At 31.3% G+C, this 22,276-nt stretch overlaps 2 protein-coding genes across 2 annotated transcripts; both read right to left on the reverse strand.

Annotated features, from left to right (window-relative positions):
• Positions 1-2,918: 2,918 nt before the first annotated feature.
• Positions 2,919-4,798, reverse strand: LOC111313645 (transcription factor AS1-like). The gene has a single exon (XM_022914316.2). The coding sequence runs from the start codon at positions 4,163-4,165 to the stop codon at positions 3,062-3,064; it is 1,104 nt and encodes a 367-aa protein (XP_022770051.1). The 5' UTR covers positions 4,166-4,798; the 3' UTR covers positions 2,919-3,061.
• A 7,348-nt stretch (positions 4,799-12,146) lies between these two features.
• Positions 12,147-13,898, reverse strand: LOC111313238 (uncharacterized). The gene is made up of 2 exons (XM_022913903.2): positions 13,497-13,898; positions 12,147-12,767 (listed from the first exon to the last, which is right to left on the reverse strand). The coding sequence occupies exons 1-2, from the start codon at positions 13,896-13,898 to the stop codon at positions 12,147-12,149; spliced, it is 1,023 nt and encodes a 340-aa protein (XP_022769638.2).
• Positions 13,899-22,276: the final 8,378 nt, after the last annotated feature.

Here is a 22,276-nt window from a genome sequence, read left to right on the forward strand (position 1 = left end):
AGACATAGTAAACATGCCTGAAAATATCATCTAGTAAAATCATCTGTGACCTGTTTCCTACCTAAATCTAACGTTGGAAGTAAGAAGAATCACAAACATACTCTTCTGAAGCCCATGTTAACAACTGCACACCTAGTGCCCTACTCCATAAAGTTAAAACCATACTTTAAACCATCATCCATCTCTGATAACTATTTCTTAGCTCCAGTGAAATCCAAACTTCAATTCAAGGTTAGTAGGTTCAAAAATTTTCAATCTAAATTAAAATGACTTGTGTCATGGCTTTTGAAATAACAATTCCTCAACAATAATTTTGTCGCACAATTACAACTCCAAACTAAAATCTAAAATGTAAAAAATGTTCTTTCATCATCATTTATCAGCAATGTTTTAAGAGTAATAAATTTATGTCAAGCTAAAAAAAATAAAAAGAATAATTGGCCTATTAGTTCAATTGATTAGAGCATCATGAAGGTTGCAGGTACAAGACCTGCATACTAAATATCAATACAAATTTTTAACACAGAAACTTTTTCACTAAACCAAAAAAATTCTAAATAAATAAATAAATATGTAGTGATTCAATTCAAATGTTAGACAACATCATTTCAGAACCAGCAGTATGCCCTGGTCCAATTAATTAAACAACAGCAAGATTGTAATTATTGCTTATATATCCACCCTTTTTGTCATAAACAGATAGCTTCAGAAGTTTATTAGTAATGATATTTTGCAAAACTACATACAGTGATCACCGATTCTAGTGCACATGAAAATCAATTTTGTTTTCTTCTTTTCATTAAATGGTCAAAGAAAAGGATCTATTTTACAAAAAGGTGTATGTGAACTTAATTCAAGTTCAAATCATCAAAGAGACCACCAAAATGGCTCCATTCAGCTTTATTTAAAGTTTTCATATCTATAATGCAAGATGAAATATTCAGACATCTCCAAGTATCGAGTAAATTGAAATCTTGAGTTTGAAAAGATCATAACATAGAAGAACAACATTTCATAGATAGATTACTCCATTATAGGTGACTCTACAAGAAAAATTAGACACATTCCTTGTATCAAGTCAAGTATGGCAAGTTCATTTTCAGAACTATCAAATACAAATACAAAGTTAAGAGTAGCAAAATGCTTGTACATAAGGTGACTACCCTGCAATCAGAGTTCAAAAACAATTAAATAGAGTTCTACAACAAGCAGAGGTAAAAGAAAAATGTGGAAGTTATTAACAAGGTTCAAACAATAAGTTTAAATCAAGAGGAGAAAGTTACAAAAATTAATAGGTTTCTAACCTTAAATGAAAAGGAAATAAAAATTTAAATTAGTAATCAAGAAAAATAGAAAATAAAAGAAATTATCGGACCAAAAATTACTTCTGCCTCTATGAAATTGCTTCCGTTCTTAACTCCACTGCATAAGACTATTAAAAGATCAAGCTCAAAAATGAAATCACAAATCACAACTTTACTGAAGTTAATTAGTAATGACCTTTGGATCGTCAATTCCAAATCATAATCAAAATGAGGAAAGAGACTGATTTTAGTGAATACATGTTTTGAAATGATGTTGATGGAGAAGATGACAACGATTGAATTGACAGATAAAAAACAAGAAATGCAGAGGCTTAATAGAGAGCATGAAGTCCATTTAGAAAAACACAAATTGTAAGAACATAGTGATTCGACAATACCTAGCTAAACAAATTGAAAAAATTGAAGCAGAGGAAATTGTAACGACGTTGACATTGATGGTAACGATTGTGGTAGAGATTGATAGTGTCGATGGTGGTGGAGATTTCAGACAAATTTGAAAGAGAAGTTCGTTGGTGGAGAATGGTGAGAGTGAGAGAGATTTCAAAAAATTGGTAGTGAGATTCATGGGGATAAAAGCAAAAAAAAAAGAGAAAGTGGATTCAAAGGGTAAAAGTTAAGAGGTGAGAGTTGGCTAAAAATGCCCTTAAAAGTTTAAGTTATTATATTAAGTTTGTAAAATAAAAAAAAAAATTATTGACACTTTTATAAACTCACAATTTTAGTACCAAAAAATTAAGAACTTTTTAGTGTATATGCACATTTAAAACAAAAATTTTAAGATTAAAGTGTGATAAATTTTGTTATAAATAAAAAATTAAAATATATTTTATATGAAAATAAGAAAAAAATTATAAAAAATTATAAAAATTAAAATTATAAAAAATATAATAAAAAATTTAGGTATCACACAAATAAAAAAGCTAGTTATGCATATATGTTGGATGGCTTTTTACTACCTTTGAACCAACAAAAAATCATCTCCAATCACCGGAGAAAAAGTAAATTAAATTTCGTAGCACTAACAATCACTCAAAAAAATTTTTACCAAACAATTAAACTTAAAATAATAAATAAAATCTTACATCTTAAACTGAAATTGGAGCTACAAGTGTGCTTATGGTTTTATTATTAGTATTATTATTTTGTTAAATTCTCGAAATTTGTACAATAAAGAAAAATAATATTTAATGTTGTTGTGAATAACAAAACATTGTTATCTTTTTTTTTTTTTTAATGAAAAACATGTCGATCTTTTGGACAAAGCTTTTTTCCTCCCACTAACAAAAGCGTGAAAACCAGATTGGACCCTACATCTTTATAGAAGGACCACCTTCAGGCTTCAGCTCTGCTTGCCAGAATCCCTTCACACTTTTTCTACCATGTTTCATACAGAAGGGCAGTACAAAATCGCTCACAAACACGAATACATTAAATCATCAAAACTTCCGTTGTTTAGAAGTTCTTAATTCAAGTTCACTTTTTTTTAACGTGGTACATTTAGTTAAATTAATCATCATAATGAACCCATTAATTCCTCATAAATAAATAAGCAGTCAAAAATTGCAGAAATGTTGAATTTCATGGAACTTGATCAAAAGCCATAAAAACTAGATCAGCATTATTCAAAGATTCATGAAAGATAGTACACGGAACACCAACAAAACCAAAAGTAAGGAAATTTCAAAGCATATGACAATAGACAAAATTAATGGTAAACTAAAACATAAAAGGAAAACTCAAGGTGGAGATTGAGTAGTGAACCCAATCTGTTCCATAAGCTTAGCCAACTTAACATGCTTACTACTCCAAGCTTCCATTAGCTTAGCTTCTTTGGTCTCGGCATCTCTCTGTAAAACATTCAACTGCTCTTTATACTCACTCTCAATCCTCCCAAGAAACGCCATCTCCTCTTCTCTTAAGCACCGTATCTTTGCCTCTATCTCCTCCATCTTTTCTCTCCTTTTTCTTGCCTTCTCTGACTCCAGTTGCTGCTCCAACCTGCTCAGCCTCCATGTTGCTTCCTTCTTATGTTGCATCCAGTTTTGCCTCCCTTCCTCCAACTCCTTACAGTATTGCACCAGGGTACAAACTTGACCCGGTATGAACCGGGTCAAGTCTGGGTCAAGAGCCGGCTCTCCGGGGGAAAGAGACAAGCTTACGGACGGGGATGGGGTGGTTGATGAAGTCGAAGATGACAATGAAGAAGTGGTGTGATTGTGATTCATCCAGAGTGGCAAAACAACAGAAGAGGACGTCGTGGCAGTCCCAGAACTTCCCGAGCCGAGTGAGAGAACGGGGTCAGGGTCGGGTAGTGAAATGGTGGGAGGCATAATGGGAGATAAGTTCATGGTGGAATAAGTGGCAAGAAACTTGTTATTTGGTTGAACGTATTTCTCAGCAAAGGTTTCGAGAATGTGATCGTATTGACCTGGGGATGAAGATACAGCTGGAGTAATTACACTACTACTACCTTCGGGGGAAAATTCTTTCCGGCCTTGTTTCTTCTGCAATTGTTTGAGCTGTTTTTCTTTGAAAACCTCCCACCACTTGCCAAGTCTTTTGGCTGTACGGCCAGGGACTTCGCTGGCTATTTTCTTCCACTTGTTACCGTACTTGGCTTGAAGGGAGATGACTAGGGATTGCTCTTCTGGGGTTAAGGACCCTTTTTTGATGCCTGGTTTGAGATAGTTTTTCCAACGTTCCAGGCAGGATTTTGGGTCACGGTTAAGAGGTTTTCCCATGCGTTGGGAAATAAGGTTCCATTCTTTAGGGCCATATTGTTTGACATAGGATTTGAGGAGCGCGTCTTCTTCTGGTTGCCAACGTTGACGCTCTTTCATTTGAAGATCATCATGCCCTTAAGAAAGAGAAGAAAAGAAGGGAAACTTTGTTGTTGGTGGTATGGAGAATGCTGGCTTTTTTTTTTTTTTTTTAAATATTTTGAAGAAAGAGGACTTGTAGCAGAAGTTGAAGGGGAAGACAAGGGTTGGATTATGTGGGATTTAAGAAAGGAATTGGAATTGGCATTTAAGAAAGGAATCGGAAGCAATCAAAGTTGATTATGAGGTGAAGCAAGGGAAAGAGAGTGGAGATCTGTATGTGCAAATAGGAGTTTTTAACGCGCCTTTTTGGAACGTGTTAACACGCTTTTGAAGGAATTGTTGAGTCTGGGTGGGGTAGGAATGGCAAAGAAATGGTGGGGGAAATGAGAGAGAAAGAGAGAGAAAAGGCTGGGAGTGGGCAGCAGCGAGGAGTCAGAATCGGTGTACAAGACTGGACGGGGACAGACACAGAGCCCCAACTCTTTATAGTTTTGTGTGGTACAGAGGGATTAGAATGATGCCAAGTGAAAAAAAAAAATATGGAACATGTAAAACGATAAAAGTGAAATTATTGAATTGGAAAAACAGACAAAATCAACTGCGAAATGACATACTACAATTATTGAAGGAAATATGTGGTCTCACATTGCCTCCACGTTAGGGAATGGTTGGTTTTATTTTTATTTAGTATTTCTTTTTCCGTATTGGTTTTTGAAGGATACTTGGATTTCCTTACAGCTCTTGCTCTTGTTAGTTTTTGTTGGATTGTGACAACCATTGTTCATTGGTCACAAAAAGAAGGGAAAAGAAAAATCGTACTGGAGTTGAGATATTTACTGTTTATGCTCTACCTCTGCAAACTCTTAATTTGCCTTTTTTGTTAGTAACAAATTTAAGATTTTACGTGTTAAAATATTTTTTAAAAATAACGAAAAGTTTTTTTATTTTTAGTAAGTTTAATAATTTTAAATTTAATATAATATAAAAATATATAAAAATAATATAATTTAAAATTTTAATAAAAATTATATAAATTTAATAAAAATTAAAAAATACAGTTTATTTTAATACAACAAAATTAATTATAATATAATTATTTTATATTTTATACATATAAAATACAAAATAAATATGATATAAATGCACCAAGAGCCAAATTTTCTTTCAAGACTCATTAGCATTTTATGAAAATAATAAAATACTAACTTATGAAAAAAAATGGAAGAGAAGAGAGTGTGAAAGACGCAGCAGCTTGGGTGTGGGGGATGAAAAAGAAGAGGCGTAGCATTGAGCACAAAAAGACCAGTCGACGCATTTCTCGGATCTGTTGGATGGGGCTTTGTTTGTCTTTGGTTGGCATATTTGTCTATGTCTATCTATTTGCCTCACTCGAGGCCCTTCTAAAAAATTGCTTCAGCTTTTTTGTTATATTTTTTTATCAGCATAAAAACTAACAAATTGTAATGGAGAATGCTAGGGGCCAATGTTGTTTAAATTAAGGGAGAAAATACAATATTATATAGTGTTAAACAAAAAAAATCTATGTATCATATATATTCTGTCAATTTGATATTTAAATAAATAAAATTATTAATTTAATAATTTAACTTTTATTTTATCATTTAATTTGGTACCTTATATTAATATTATTAATTAATTTGTTGATGTAATAAAATATTTAATAAAATAATAACACATGTCAAACAAAAACTAATCAAACTTTTAATTTTATAGTATACAATATTATAAACTTTTAGTTTCAAACTTTTATATGTTATTCAATTCATTCTTAAATTTTTCAAAAATGGTTGCAATTTAATTTAAAAATTAGAAATGAAATTTTATGAAGATAATCTATCATTATACTATCTATACCATTCATTAAAAATTATATCATAATCTTCTAAAGGGTTAAATGTTGCTATGTCACGAGCTGTTTACTCGCCAAGAGCCCAAGTGACATTTTTTGTTTTTTAACTTTTTTTTAAAAAATCATTTTCTATTTATCTGTATAATTATAATTATAATAAAATTAAAAAATAAAAGGAGATGAGTAGAAGAAAGAAGTGATCCTTAAGCTTTTAATCTAATGATTAAAAATACTTAAAGAAACATAAAAAAATCTGATTTCAACCAAATCTTTTTTTTTTTTCTTTTTTATACTAAAATTTTATCATTTTAATATAGCTAAAAAAAAAGTGTTTTTTTTTTTTAAAAAAAAGAAGATGATCTCATTAATTCAAAGAGGACATTTCCTGTAATACAATGTCGTTTATAGCTTCTGGATATCCACCATTCCAGATCATGGACCCTACCATTTCTACTGCCATTTTTGCCAGAATGTGAGCCGCGCCATTTGTTTCACGGTGAGTATGAGTGCAAGACAATTCTGCAACACGGGCGACCTTTATCCTTACGTCCATCACTCGATTTTCTACTACAGAAAAATTCCTCCCTTGGGCCTGTGTCATCTAAGCAATAAGCCCAGGGCATCTCCTTCCGTTATAACTCTTCAGAACCTCATTATGCATGCATATTCTCTTAGCCGAAAAGGTCCCAATCTAATTACACCAATAAAAATATAATTGAACAATTAATCAATAAAAAAAAAATTTAACATAATTCAATCCAATCAACTTATATCTACAGATGAGAAAAAAAATCTACTAATTGTAAAGAATCATAAATATACAACAAATCATATCAGCCACATCAATACCTATAAACACTATCAATCTCTTCTAATCATATGAAATATTCTTAACTTAAACAAACACAAACCTATATACACTCATGTACCCATATTTATGCGGATAATCTTGGTCATCTCTAGTCCACTCACATGCACCATCCTTTTGTGGACCTTTTCAATCTCTTCTAGGACACTCATAAATATACACACCCATAAGATGTAAATCTTCAATACTCTTATGGAGTGTCTATCCCATAAAATCTTACAACTCTCTTACATATTTTTCTTATACCTAATCCTATAAAGACTTCATCTATTTATAGTCATACAAACTTACTTATTAAAAATTCATTTTCTCTTAGAATTCTTTTTCTGTAAGTCAAAGTTACTTATTAAGAATCTATTTTCTCTTAAAATTATTCTTCTGCAAGTCTTTTTATTCATCAAGCAATATCTAACTAATCCCAAATAAATCTGTAATGGGATTTGAGTCACTATTTTTAATAATTTTCACCTTGACTCAAATTTCATCAAATTATTTGTCTTCATGTTAGATATGCTTGGCTCTATTTGTAATGAAAGTCTCACAATCATCTTATCTCGTGTGTATTCATGCTTCACGTAAATCAATCCTTAATCCTCCAAACATGAACTTAAACTCTTTTTTTGAATCGAGCTCCTCTAGGCTTACTTTTTCTCATGTCTTGAACATTCAACTTTTTTTATGTCTTAAACTCAAGCTCTGATATCACTTATTAGACTAAAAAATCTAAATCCAATCACACCAACGAAAGCATAATTGAATAATCGATCAATCATATAGGAGACAACAATTTAATATAGTTCGATTCAATCAACTTACATCCATAAATAAGAAAAAAGATCCACTGGTTGTAGAAAATTATAAATATACAACAAATCATATCAGCTACATCAATACCCATAGACACTCTCAATCTTTTCTAGTCTCATAGAGTATTCTTAACCTAAACAAACACGAACCCATATACATTCATGCATCCATATCTAGGTGAACCATCTCAGTTTCCTCTAGTTCACTCACATGCACCATACCTATGTGAACCCTCTCAATCTTCTTTAGTCCACTCATAAACATACGCACCCTTATGGGGTGTGTATCCTATAACACCCTACAACTCTGTTGTCATAACGATTTTATGTCCAGGAGAACTCGATCGCTAGACTTGGTAAAAATTTTCGGAGTTGCCACTAATCTTTTTTATAAGGTGTGATTGGCCACTGAAAATATCATCTTTTAGTAAAAATCTTAAAATTAATTAAAACTTACTTAAAGAAGTTTAGGTTTGTGAAATCAAGACTAGGTTCGAGAGTATGGTTATGAGTGAGGAAAGTATTAACACCCTCATGTCGCCCATTCAAAGAACAATACCATTTAAACATGCATAATCTTATAATTTTGATAACGTGGTCTTTTTTTATTTAAGTTTAATTTTCTAAAATTTATTTTAAAACATTTTTCTCTATTACAAAATTAACATTATTATTATTATTATTTCGTATTCTATAAATTTTTCAACGCTTTGGTGAAATTTATAGAAAATCATTATTTAGAAAATATTTTAAGAAAATTAACCATTCACAAAATTCTCGAAACTTCGTCATAAGATTTTAATTATTTGTTTTAAAAAAGGATTTTAGCAACATCCTGACTTTTTGGTGAGTTCCTAAAATTTATAAAATAAATTTTGAACAAGTTTTAAAATTATCTTAATTTTGGCAAGATCTTAAATAAAATCATTTTTTATAGTTAAAGGAATTAATTAATTAATCGTTATTATGATTATTTTTAAAAATTTTATTATTTATTCTTTAATTATATTTTTTTTATAAAAAAAAAATTTAGATTATCCCAACTCATCGATGAAATCTAAATATTAATCTTTTATTTAAAGAAAATCAAACTCTTTCAATTATATATATATATTTAAAAATTCAAGATATCAATTATTATTAATTTTATTTTTTATTAAATTTTTTACATTTTTAAATCAATCTTTATTTTAGATAAAATAATTTTGGATTATCCCAGCTCTGTAGTGAAATCCAAAAAATTATTTTTAGTTGCAATAATTAAAGAAAACTAAACTCTTTTAGCTTTCTCTAAAAATTACATTTAAAAGATTCATTTAAACAATTGATTTTTTTATTTATCAATTTTTATTTATTTTTTAACAAAAATTATTTTTTAAAATTATCCCAACACTTTGGTAAAATTTAAATAATATTTTTGCTTGTAATAAAATTTATTTGCTTAAAGTAGTTATTATTATTATATTTTTTTATTTATATTTTTTAGGTCCTTATTTTATTTCAGTTTCATTTTTTATTCTATTTATTTATTTGTTTTTAAAAAATTATTACCAGTAATAATATAAAATAATAATAATAATAATAATAATAATAATAACATCATAAAAAAATAAAAAAATAACATAAAAATCAACATAAAAAATATAAATATAAATATAAAACGAAAACTAAAAAGAAAAAGAAAAGAAAAAACCTGAAAAACGGGTTAGGTTGGCGCGTGAGTCAACGTGCGAATCTTGCGCGGGTCGGCCTTAGTCTAGACGCCCAAAACAACGTCGTTTTAAGGTGCCTATAAAAGGCCTATTTTAGCTTTTTTCTTTATTTTTTTCCTTTCTCTCTCTACCCCAGAGCCTCTCTCTTTAAAATCCAAGCACCCTTCGCCGGCTGCCGTGCACCGATGGCTGAAAATTTCAACCAGTCTCAAAAAATTTAAAAATTTTCAGATTCCGACGATGAACCCAAATTTTGGTCACCGAAAAATTTAAACGATCGTCGAAAATTTTGAAAGGTTGCCGAAAAGTTCAAACGGTTGTTGAAAATTTTAAAATTTTCCAGATTTCGACAACCTAAAAAATTTTAAAAAATTTTAAAAAATTCTCTAGTGATCTTTTTCACTTTCTAAGCACCTTTCCAAGCCCAGATTTTTCAAAAAAAATCTACAACTTCCTAGATTGAGAATTTTATTCTCGAGAATTTTTTTTTGTTTGTTATTTTTTTTTATATTGTATGTGTTTCCTCTTATTGTTCTTCTTTTTGTTTTTGTGTCCATTCCTCGCAGAGATTAGCTCTATTTATAGAGCTTCTGAGATTCAAGATCCCATATCTTTTGGGATCATTTTATGGAAAATTTAGGTGTCTATCCAGTGACTTTTGCTCATCGAATTTCATGCTGCTATATTAGGCAGTGTCAGAAAAAAATTTGGATCATTCTAGCAGCTTGATTTCGATTGCCAGAGTTGAAATCAAATACTTTTCTTTTTATTTTTTTTAAAGATTAATAATAATAATAATAATAATAATAATAATAATAATTATATAATAATAAAAAAAAGAACAAAATCGGTGCCTACAGCTACCCCTCTTTGCTATTTCTGAGAATCAGGAATAAAGCAAAGACAAAAAGACACCAATTTTGTTCAGGTAAACACATACAAAAAATGAAACATTGAACATAAAGTTTTTTTTTTTGAAAGAAAATTTGAAAGGCTCCTATAAACAGAAGCTATAAAACTTTAAATTCAAAAAGCTCCTCTTACTAGATGCACAAACTTTAAATTCAAAAGCTCCTTTAACCAAAGGCAACAAACTTTAAATTTAAAAGGCTCCTTTCACAAAAAGCAACAAACTTTAAATCCAAAAGCTCCTTTAACCAAAGGCAACAAACTTTGAATTCTAAAAGCTCCTTTAACCAAAGATAACAAACTTTAAATGTTAAAACGCTCATTTAACCAGAGGCAACAAACTTTAAATGGCTCATTTAACCAAAGGCAACAAACTTTAAATTAAAGATCTGAGAGGATTTATAGATTATGCCATTTGGTCTTACAAATCATGCCTAATTTTGATAGAGTCCTCTGACCAGAGGCTCTTAAAAGTAAAAAAACTCCTCTGACCAGAGGCAAGAAACTTTAAATGTTAAAAAGCTCCACTCACCAGAGGTAACAAACTTTAAATTCAAAAGGCTCCTCTGACCAGAGGCAACAAACTTTAAATGTTAAAAAGCTCCTTTAACCAAAGACAACAAACTTTAAATGTTAAAAGGCTCATCTGACTAGAGGCAACGAACTTTAAATGGCTCATTTAACCAAAGGCAACAAACTTTAAATTAAAGATCTGAGAGGCAATGGTATTTGAAAGATTTCTCTAAACAAAAGGTTCACATCTTTTCTGCTTTTGACTTTTTTTTGTTAGTCTTAGATTGTCTTAGACCCATACATCTGTCGTGTCACATGAATACGTGAATGACATTTTCATGTTTTTACAATGCCATGCAATAAATAATGATCATGATGCGAATGCACTTATTATGCAAATGAAAAGACCATATTCTTTCTCTTTTTTTTTCGTTGTCATTTTTCTTTAATCTTAAAAATATTTTCAAAGTTTGTTTCCTTTCTTCTTTTCTTGAATCCTATGCATTCCAACGGTTGATTAAGTTCAATTAACAAAGATTTCTCTTCATATTCTATGTTCCATGTCAACCACTTTATGACTCACAAACCACTCTTCTCATTGGCCTTTGTTCTTTAATATTTTGCATATCACTTTAAATCTCCTTCAAAATAATGTATGTGTCTTTTATGGTCATTTTTATTCTTTCATCATCTTTTGAATTTTATGATAATTATAACACATTGCACATTTTTCTTTTTAACGAGAGGGATAAAAAGAAAGATAAATAAAGAGGTATTTTATTCGAAAAAAAGAAGAAGTGTTTCATGTATTATCAAAAAAGATATAACAAGGACAATAAGTAATCACATAACAAATATTCAGATCATCATAAACTAATTCATCATGGATTCTTTTTTGAAGACTCTTAATTGGTGCCCTTGACTTTTTGAAAATGTAGCATACCAAACTAGCCCAAAACTATTAAGATTTTCTAACACATATTGAGAATTGAGCCATTCCATTCACTTTTCCTTTTTATTTTTATCTAAACTGCCATTTCAGGTTTTCAACTCAGGCATCTTTTAAATTCATTTTGCTTTTTTTTTTATTTTTTTAAGCATAATGCTTTTTTACTACATTGGCATTAACTGGATTTGGCAGATCATCTCCATCCATTTTTACCAAGATTAGTGCCCCACCAAAAAAAGCTTTTTTCATCACATAAGATCCTTCCCAATTAGAAGCCCATTTTCCTCGAGGATCCTATTGGTTAGGAAGAATCTTTTTCAATGCTAACTTTCCCTCTCGAAATTGTCGTGGGTGAACTTTCTTGTCATGAACTCACATCATTCTTCTTTGATACAGTTGGCCATGGTAAAGTGCAGCTAATCTTTTTTCTTCAATGAGATTCAATTGTTCATATCGAGTGTGAACCCACTCAGCTTTTTCTAACTCAACTTCTATAAGAATACGCAGGAAAGGAATTTCAACTTCAATGGGCAACACTGTCTCTATCCCATATACTAATGAAAATGGTATAGCTCTTGTAGATGTACGTATCAAAGTTTGATAAGCATGTAATGCAAATGGTAGCTTTTCATACCAATATTTATACACATCTGTCATCTTTTTAATAATTCTCTTTATGTTTTTATTGGTCGCTTCAACTGTCTTATTCATCTTTGGACGATAAGGTGCTGATTTATGGTGTTTGATTTTAAACTGAGCACAGACCTTAGTCATCATTTTATTATTCAAATTAAGAGCATTATTCGAAATGATCCTTTCTAGAAGGCCATATCGACATATGATCTCTTTCTTGATGAACTTACAAACCATCATTTTTGTCACTTTGGCATATGAAGCCATTTCTACCCACTTTGTGAAGTAATCAATTACCACTAAAATGAATCGATGTCCATTTGAGGTTTTTGGTGTAATGGGCCCTATCACATCCATTCTCTATATAGAGAAAGGCCAAAGTGTTGACATAACATGCAAAGATGTTGGAGGAACTTGAATCTTGTCTGCATAAATTTGATATTTATGATATTTTTTAGCATACTTAATGCAATCTTTTTTCATTGTCAACTAATAGTATCCTGCTCTCATTATTTATTTAGTCATCATGTGACCATTTGTATGAGTTTCACAAACACCTCAATGAATTCCTTCTAGTAATTTTTTGGCTTCAGCAGTATTCACACATCTCAATAGTGTTTACTCTCGACTTCTCTTATATAAAATTTTTTCATCTAGAAAGAAACTCATTGCTAACCATTTCAACGTTCTCTTATCATTCTCTGATATGTGTTCTAGGTATTATTGATATTTAACATATTGTAATATGTCAAAATACCATGGTTTTCCATCAACTCCTTCTTCAACATTTGCATAGTGAATTAGTTTCTCTCGTAAGCTCAATTTGATTGGTTGGATTTCAACATTTTCACTTAATTTGAACATTACTGCTAATGTAGCAAATGTATCAGCCATCTAATTCTCTTCTCAAGGTAAATAATGAAACCAAATATTCTTAAATTTTTTAATTAATTCTAATATGTACTTTTGGTATAAAATCAATTTTGAGTCTCTGGTTTCCCATTTTCCTTACAATTGGTATATGACCAAGGTAGAGTCTTTATAAACTTTTAAAGTATAAGCCTTTTTTTCAAGAGCAGCTTGAAGAACCAGAACACATGTTTCATATTCTGTCATATTATTAGTGCAATCAAATTTTAGTTTCATAGTGATTGGGTAGTAATCTCCTTCTGGAGATATCAAAACTACTCCAATACCATGCCCTAAAGCATTTAATGCACCATCAAAATATGTCTTCCATATATCTTCATTATGCTCTTCTTTATCAATGTGCAATACAGACATTAAGTCTTCATCTGAAAAATCAAATGTCATAGGCACATAATCTTCATGAGCGAGTTCTGTAAGAAATTCAGCAATAGCACTTCCTTTGATTACCTTTTGAGATACATATACAATGTCATATTCAGAAAGTAATACTTGCCATCTTGCTATTCTTTTCGACAATGAAGGTTTTTCAAAGATGTACTTGATGGGATCTAATTTTGCCATGAGCCAAGTGGTATGATACAACATGTATTGTCTGAGCTGACGAGCTATCCAAGCTAATGTACAACACATCTTTTTTAATGGTGAATACTTTGACTAGTAATCGGTAAGCTTTTTGCTTAGGTAATAAATGGTCTATTTTTTCCTTCCTGTTTCATCATGTTGTCCTAAAATACATCCCATTAATTTTTCATGCATCATTAAATACAGGATAAAAGGTCTTCTAGGGACAGACGACATTAATACTAGCGGGTTTAATAGGTATTCTTTAACTTTTTCAAATGTCATTTGACAATCTTCATCCCATTCTTCTGACTCGTGCTTTTGAAAAATCTTAAATATAGGATCATATTTGACTTTAAGTTGAGAAATGAAATGAGCAATATAATTCAATCTTCCTAAAAATCCCTTACTTCTTTTTGCGTGAGCGGATGTGGTAGCTCTTGAATGGCACATATCTTATCTGGTTCCAATTCTATTCCTCTTTTATTGATAATAAATCCCAGTAATTTTTTTGAGGTTACACCAAAAGTGCATTTAACTAAAATGAGCTTGAGCTAAAACTTTCTTAATCTTTCAAATAGCTTTATGAGATTAGTCAAATGATTTTTTTACTTCACGGGATTTAGCAATCATGTCATCTACATACACCTTTATTTCTTTGTGCATCATATCATGGAATATAGTTACCATGGCTCTTTGATAAGTTGTCCTAGCATTTTTCAAACCAAAGGGTATAACTTTATAGCAAAATGTTCCCTATACTATTACAAAAGTAGTCTTTTCCTTATCTTCTTGTGCCATTTTAATTTGATAATAGTCTAAAAATCCATCCATGAATGACAATAGAGAATGCCTAGTGGTATTGTCCACTAAAGTGTCAATATGAGGTAATGAAAAATTATCTTTTAAACTTTTTTTATTCAAATCTCGATAATCAACAAGCATTCTCACTTTGGCATCTTTTTTGGGTATTGGGACTATATTTACAACCCATTCAAAATATTTGACCACTTCTAAGAATCTCACATCAAATTGTTTTTTCACTTCTTCTTTTATTTTCAACAACATTTCAGGTTTCATCATTCTCAACTTCTATTTAATTGGTTTGCACTCAGGCTTCAACGGTAGCTTATGCATTATAATTTTTGTATCCAACCCTGACATATCTTGATACGACCAAGCAAATACATCTATATATTCATGTAGTAACTTTATCAATTCTTACTTTATTGGTGATGACATTGAAGTACCAATCTTAACCTCTTTTTTAGTTTCTTCATCCCTCAAATTAATAACTTCAATGGCTTCTTGATGAGGCATGATTTGCTTCTCTTCTTATTCTACTAATCTCAATAATTTTTAGGATATTACATGGTCTTCCACATTCTTTTCATCATCGAGTTCACCAATATAAACAAAATTTTCAAAATCAAATCTTGGAATATTGTTATGATGATCTTCATATTCATTATTCAAATACCTAAAAATAAGTGAAATGGACGAAATGTAGAAAGATGTATAGTAATGTAGGGAATTAAAATTAAAGAGGTAAAAGAAATAGACAAATGTGATACACTTGTCATTTATTCAATTGAAAATGAGGAAACAAACACACATAAAACATTTAATGCTTTTAACAAAAGCATTTAGATTAGGTTCAACACATTACTTTGGAGAAAATTTAAAAACAACAGGTAGCTCCTTAACATGCCAATTTTTCAGTTATGCACCAAAAAGAGTAAGATAAACCTATAGACAGCTTGTATCTTCGTTTTTCTTTTCTTCACCCACCATTTGTATAAAAAATTCAACGAAGATATCATTCAATGATGGTGTAAACTCTTTTTTATGTTGCCTGCTACATCTGGATAGATATAACTAGCTGGGATGAAAGTCACGTAAATGAAAAGAAAATATAGGCTTTTGGTTTCTACTTTTTACCCCAAAAAATGAGCCAACCTTTTTTCTCTTTTTTTCTCTATGAACTTCATTCTTTCTTTTCAAGTTGGCTTGTACCCCAACCCAAATCGATCATCTTTCTTAGGCATTATCCATGGTCGTTGTATCCCTTACAAGTCAGCCCACACTTGTTGTCTTTTCTCTATCACTTCTTTAAGTGCCATCTTGAAAGCTTTGGATAGACATGGAATAGACACTTTTGATCTTTCACTTACATAAGTTGCATTAATGAATTCAAAAGATCTGAAAAAACATTTTGAAGCTTTATCAGTTGCTTCAACATATAATATGGTAAAAGGTTTAGTCACCAATAGGTCTTCTTTACCAGCAATAATGACTACATTTTCATCAATTATGAATTTTACCTTCTGATGCAGAGTGAAAGAAACAGCTCCTGCCATGTGATTTCATGGTCTTCCAAAAAGATAACTATAGAAAAAAGCGATATCTATGACTTGAAAGACTATATCAAAATTACATGGTCCAATTTAGATTGGTAGCTCAATATTGTCTATCACTTCAATACGAGTCCCATCAAAAGCTCTCATTATCATATGACTCATTTTCATGTAAAACATGTTAACTGGTAATCTAGATAGTGTAGTCATAGGCATGACATTCAAAGAAGATCCATTATCAATGAGCACTTTTGCGAGTGTATGATCCTTGTATCTTATAGAGATATGTAAGGCCTTAGCATCACCTCTACCACCATATGGAATTTCATTCCACTAAATGATATATAAATTTCCACTGTGATGTTTCTCACTATACGATCAAGTTTCTCCATTGATATATTATGAGCTATATAAGCCTCGTTAAGTACTTTGAGTAAAGCATTTTTATGAGACTAAGAATTTAACAGTAACGAAAGCATAAAAATTTGAGTTGGTAAGCAATTTAATCATTCTCCCACACTATATTCACTGTGTTTAATAAGCTTTAAAAACTCACAGGCCTCTTTTTCTATAATCAAATTTTTACATTCTTTATCTAAGACTGAGGTTGAGTAAGTCTCTTGATCGTTGGATGATTTATCTTTTTTTTTTTAAGCTAGTTTCCCTTTTTTTTGCTTTTTTTTTTTCGTGCTCTCTCAAGTGCTTCTAGGGTATAGCATGGCCCACTTCAAGTTATACCTCCAATGTCAGTTACGTTTGATGTACTTGTATCACATGAGCCATATTGAAGAGAACCATTATCCAAACCTTGTGACAAGATATTACAATTATATTTCCAAGGGACTCCCATATCTGATTTGTACAAGAATAGGTTAGGGACCTCAATTGTCATTTTTGGCATAGTTGTACAAACTGGTTCGCCAATTTTAGCACTTAAATTTTTATCATAAAAGATTGTGACATGCTCAAAATTTATGTGAACTGGCTTATTAACCTTAGCACTCGATTTCTCTTTATAGAAGATGGTAATAGGCTTAAAATTCATTCAGTAAGGCCTACTTTTAGATGAGTCTTCAATCATAACATTCATTGAACTTTTTTCATGTTTTTCATAAAATTCAACCAAGAAAGAATCCATCATTCTCTGTAACTCCTATCAAAATGCTTTACAATCTTGAAGTGAATGACCAACCATCCTCATCTAGAATTCATAAGTGTAATCTGAATTATATGAAAATTTTCCATCATCTGAGTTTTCAGGTATTGGATGAATCATATTTGTTTTCACAAGAGTAGTAAATATTTCATCCATAAGGGTTCTGATCTCGCTTACTTCTCTTTTAATATTATGAGTTGTTTCACTATTTAAAGCATTTATTGATCTTCTATCATGATTAGGTAATGGATTGGCCTCCACACTTAGTCTGAACTTAGTTATGAAATTTAAAATTTCATCATCAATCAAGCTTTGCACCCTACGTTTGAAAGTTGTACAATTTTCCAAGGAGTGACCCTAAATTTCATAATGATAGTCACATGAAGCTTTAGGATCATACCATTTTGGATATGGAGGTTTCAAAGGCTTTATTGGCTGTCGATCCACTAAATGTTTTTGGAATAACCGAGGGAACAATTTCTTGTATGTCATAGGAATTGGATCAAATCATTATTGCTCTCGATTTTTTTGAGGTTCCATTCGATTAAAATCTATGGTATTTGCCTGAAGGGAAGGTCGTGGTGAAGGTGCTCGAGGGTGAACATTGGCTTGGAAAGTAGGTGTCTAGGTTTGCATTGGTTGGTAATGGCATGGGTTTTAGGAAATATTAAAAATGATTAGGTAAAAAAATTGGTATACAGGATATAAATGGTATGGGATGAAAGGGCTTAGTTTTGGTTTTTTAATGGTGATAGCTTGCACTTCTGCTTCTTTTTTCTTGGATAGTCCTCATTTCTTTCTTTCTATTTTTAATGGCATTTTCTATTATATCTCCCATAATCACCATATCAGCAAAGTTTTTCATGGTATAACCAATGAGCTTGTCATAGTATAATGCTTGAAGAGTATTGATGAACAAAATAGTTATTTTTTTCTTGGTGGGAGAAGGTTGAACCTGAACAGTAACATCTCACCATCCTGGGCATATTCTTTAAAATTTTCATTAAATTTCATTTTCATGTTTTGCAAGGACAGTCTATCTAGAGCCATATCTGTAACATGCTTGTATTGAGTAATAAATTCTTTAGCCAGATCTTTTTATGAATGAATATGACTCCTGTCTAATTGAATATACCATCTAGCAGTAAATCCAGTAAGACTATCTTGAAAACAATGGATAAGTAACTTTTCATTGTTTGTATGCCCAGTCATTCTTTGACAGAACATAGTGATATGTGCCTGAGGACATTTTGTTCCATCATATTTTTTAAATTTTGGTACTTTAAACTTTGGTGGGATTACTAAATCTGAAACCAAACTGAGTTCACTAGCATCAATTTTGCCAAAAATATTTACACCTTCAACAGCTCGTAGCCTTTCTTTCAATATATCTAACTTTTGCTATGCCTTTGTATTCTCAGATTATTTTGGCAAGCCTTTCTTTAGTTTTTCATGTTCTCTTGGGTCATCTAAATCTAGGACCATAATGGGTTTAACATAACTTGCTCCAATGTTTAAACCAACATATCCTTGACTACGTGGTTAAACTGTGAAGGGAGGTAAATTAAATTGAGCATGTGGCTACCTTTCAGATTGTGTCATTTGTGGGTGCATTTTATGAGAGGTTTGAGCATAGGGTGGAGTAAACCCTGGTGAATACAATGGATCTTTCCTATCACTAGTATTTTCTTAGGTTTGAGGCTTTTTTTTAGTAGTTACTTCTTCAGCTACCTTATTTTTTTGTCATTTTCCTTATCATGTCCATCATTATAGCCATTTCTTTTCAAGTCTCTTCTTGAGTCCTAGTCATTTGTTCTATCAACTCATGTTAAAACCTAATCATTTGCTCATGCATATCAAATTGAGCTTTTTCTATTTTTTTTATTTTAGATGCTTGCTTGCTTTTTATGGTTTTGACTTGTGAGTGAGTGTTGTAATGATGACGAGTGGTCTAATCTATGTTTTCTTGATGGCTTAACTATCCTTGCACCTGATTGAGTTAAAAGAAACTTTTTGAGATTTGTTATTTTAAGGTCTCTTTCTTTTAGTCACGATGCATTTTTTTAAAAAATGAAACACACATATGATGCACGAATGTATGAATGCAAAAGATGTGCTTGTTATATATCCAATATTTGCAAAAGATTTTAAGTCTAAACTTGAACCACCATATCATAACTTCACATTATCCTTACTAAATACTTTTTTCATTACAATATTAAAATTTTCAAAAGAAACGCCTCACATGCTTGTACTGCTCATAAGCATTCTTTAAAAAATTGGTCAAGCATTGGCTATGCTATCCTAGGTAAACCTTTTCTTTCACTTGTTTAGCTTCTTAGGCCATGTCTCTTATTTTGAAGTTGACTTCTCTTATCTGTTCTACTAGGCGAGTGGTTTGAAATTTTTTCAACTGATATTTTTTTTCCAATACTGTGCTTTATGTTCAAATTGATCTCGTTCCTCTCTTAAAACTTGAATGGCTTCACATCGATAATGCATTTGCTATTTCAAGTCATCTACGAGACCTTGTAGTACCTTTTTTTTTCCACGGATAGACTAAGTTCTTTTTCCTTAGATAATAATTAGACCGAAGCTGTTTTGCATTTTTTTTGGATTTTTCAAGCTCTGTAGTCATTATGGCGATGGACTTATGCCAGCTTTCAGAGATTTTTTCTTGTTCTCTTTCAAGCCTTCGAGATTTTACTTCACTCTTATCAATCTTATCTTTCCACTCATTAATCTCATGCTGAAGCCTTTTTTTTCAAGCTCTTATATTTCTTTTTTTTTCTTCAAATTTAGGCTTCATAATCTTCATATCTTCAAGAATCTTTTCATAATGGGTGTCTTTTTAGTGGCATGGTTTGTTTTCTTTAGGACCAACTTTGCTTATGACCCGTTGATTTCTTTATATCGATATTCAGGTGTGGCTTTGTTTGTATATCCCTCATGATCTACTCTCCGAGTCTGCTTTTACTTTCTGATAATCTCTTTTATCTTTCCTAGAAATCCTGATTCCTCAAAAGAGAATTTCAATTCTTGAAGCCCGTGAGTAATTGAGACAAATTGCTTTGACCCTAATTGTCGATGAACCAGTACCGGATCATAGCCTATACCTTTCCACAATCCTAAAAATAGAACCCATGGCTTGTCACCACATTTGTATAACATGGCTTCTCATGGCATCCATGGAGCTCTTCATATAACTTGAGCACTAGTGAGATCTTGCAAAATCAATACCCATTCTTTCTTGGTCTTTGATTCTGGCCACTCAACATTGTAGCATTCTTCAATTGGCCTATTTTTATTACTATAAGTAGGATAAAATTTACCCATAAGATGTTGAAGATGATTTTTTACCCAAATGTAGAGTAACTGTACACATCGTATGAAGCATCATTCTCTTTTTCGGTAATGATTCAATGATCTAAAGGTCTCTATCAGTATAAAAGGAACAAGATTGATTTTATTATCCATCTGCTCAAGAAAGTCAATCACTGATACCTCAATGTGCCCTAAGACCTTTTAAAAGATGATCAAGCCATAAATTACCAAAGCTATCATTCTCATGCCTCATTCATCCTGTAAGTGTTTGATGATGTAATAATGTAAGATTTTCACGGGATGCAAGCATTTTTACCTTTTGTTTGGATATACGAGTTCACATTCTGAATGGGGACCTCCATCATATATGCGAGTTTCTTTTGAGATCTAAGTTTTTGATCTTGCCAATAGATTTTGTTTGGATTGGAAAGATGCAACCATAATAATGTAGTATATTCTTCGATCATCGGGGTCATATCTATTTCATTGAATATGAAACATCTGTATGCAAGATCTCAAAATTGAACTAAAGCTTTTATCAATTGATTTTTCATAGGCACCTCAAGCAGTGAAGCAAAATGATGATATTTTTCCTTGAAAGCCATCTTCCTAGAAGTTGTTACACCGCACCAGATCTTGACCAACTCAGAAATATCAGTTTGTTGAAGTCCTAACTTGATTTCTTCAGGCAAAATTTCTTGTTCAGATTTTTTCAAACAATTTCCCATTCTATTTTAAGCTTCTAATGATAGAGTTATCACCACATTGATCTCTTCACACACAATGAGCTTCGAAGCTGAGAACATCATAATGGTGTTTCCGAAGCAAGACTAAAAATCTTCTTACTAATATTCGCATATTGAGAAGCACATCCCATATGCAAGTGTTTATGATGATGCATGATCATTAAACAAAAGAAAAACAAAACAAAATAGGGTTAGTAATCACATTAAAATAAATATTCCCTCATGTGTCCTAATTTAGGGTATAATAAAAAATGGTATAGCCCTATCTAAGGTTGGTTTCTTAAGGTTCACTATATGCATGGTTTGGTAATTAACATAGGCTAAAAAAGTTCCCAAATTGATCCTCACTGTCGCCCACTTTGGACTAGTAAGGCCCCCAATCCTCACCCATAATAGGCTATCGATGAAAATGGTTCAATTTGAATGGAAGTATTTTGCTAGCCCAAGCGGAGGTATTCTACTCCCTCATAAAAAGGAATATATTTGAGAGCTCAGGTATAAAGTTCATGCATGAATGCAAATGTGCACGTGTGTGAAGGAATGTAACAAATAAAATTAACAATATAATTAGCAATAATATAAAATAATAACATATCACAACCAAATGAAAAAAAAAATTAATATTTGAGGATGAGATAAGAAATTAAAATTAAATATCGAAAAGACTATGAAATCAAAATTTGGATGACGCATGTTTAATTTTTTTGCTTAACTCTCAGGTATCCCTAGCGGAGTCGCTAAGCTGTTATAACAATTTTATGTCTGGGAGAACTTGATCGCTAGACTTGGTGAAAA

Source organism: Durio zibethinus, chromosome 23 (assembly GCF_047325235.1).
Source record: "Durio zibethinus cultivar Kanyao isolate XHJ-2024 chromosome 23, ASM4732523v1, whole genome shotgun sequence".
Taxonomy (NCBI): domain Eukaryota; kingdom Viridiplantae; phylum Streptophyta; class Magnoliopsida; order Malvales; family Malvaceae; genus Durio; species Durio zibethinus.

Coding starts and splice junctions, on each gene's coding strand:
- LOC111313645 (XM_022914316.2), bottom strand. CDS start 4,165: ATGAAAGAGCGTCAACGTTGGCAACCAGAAGAAGACGCGCTCCTCAAA.
- LOC111313238 (XM_022913903.2), bottom strand. CDS start 13,898: ATGGCAAAATTAGATCCCATCAAGTACATCTTTGAAAAACCTTCATTG. Junction 12,768..13,496: donor AATATGAAACATGTGTTCTG/GTTCTTCAAGCT, acceptor TTCTCTATATAG/AGAATGGATGTGATAGGGCC.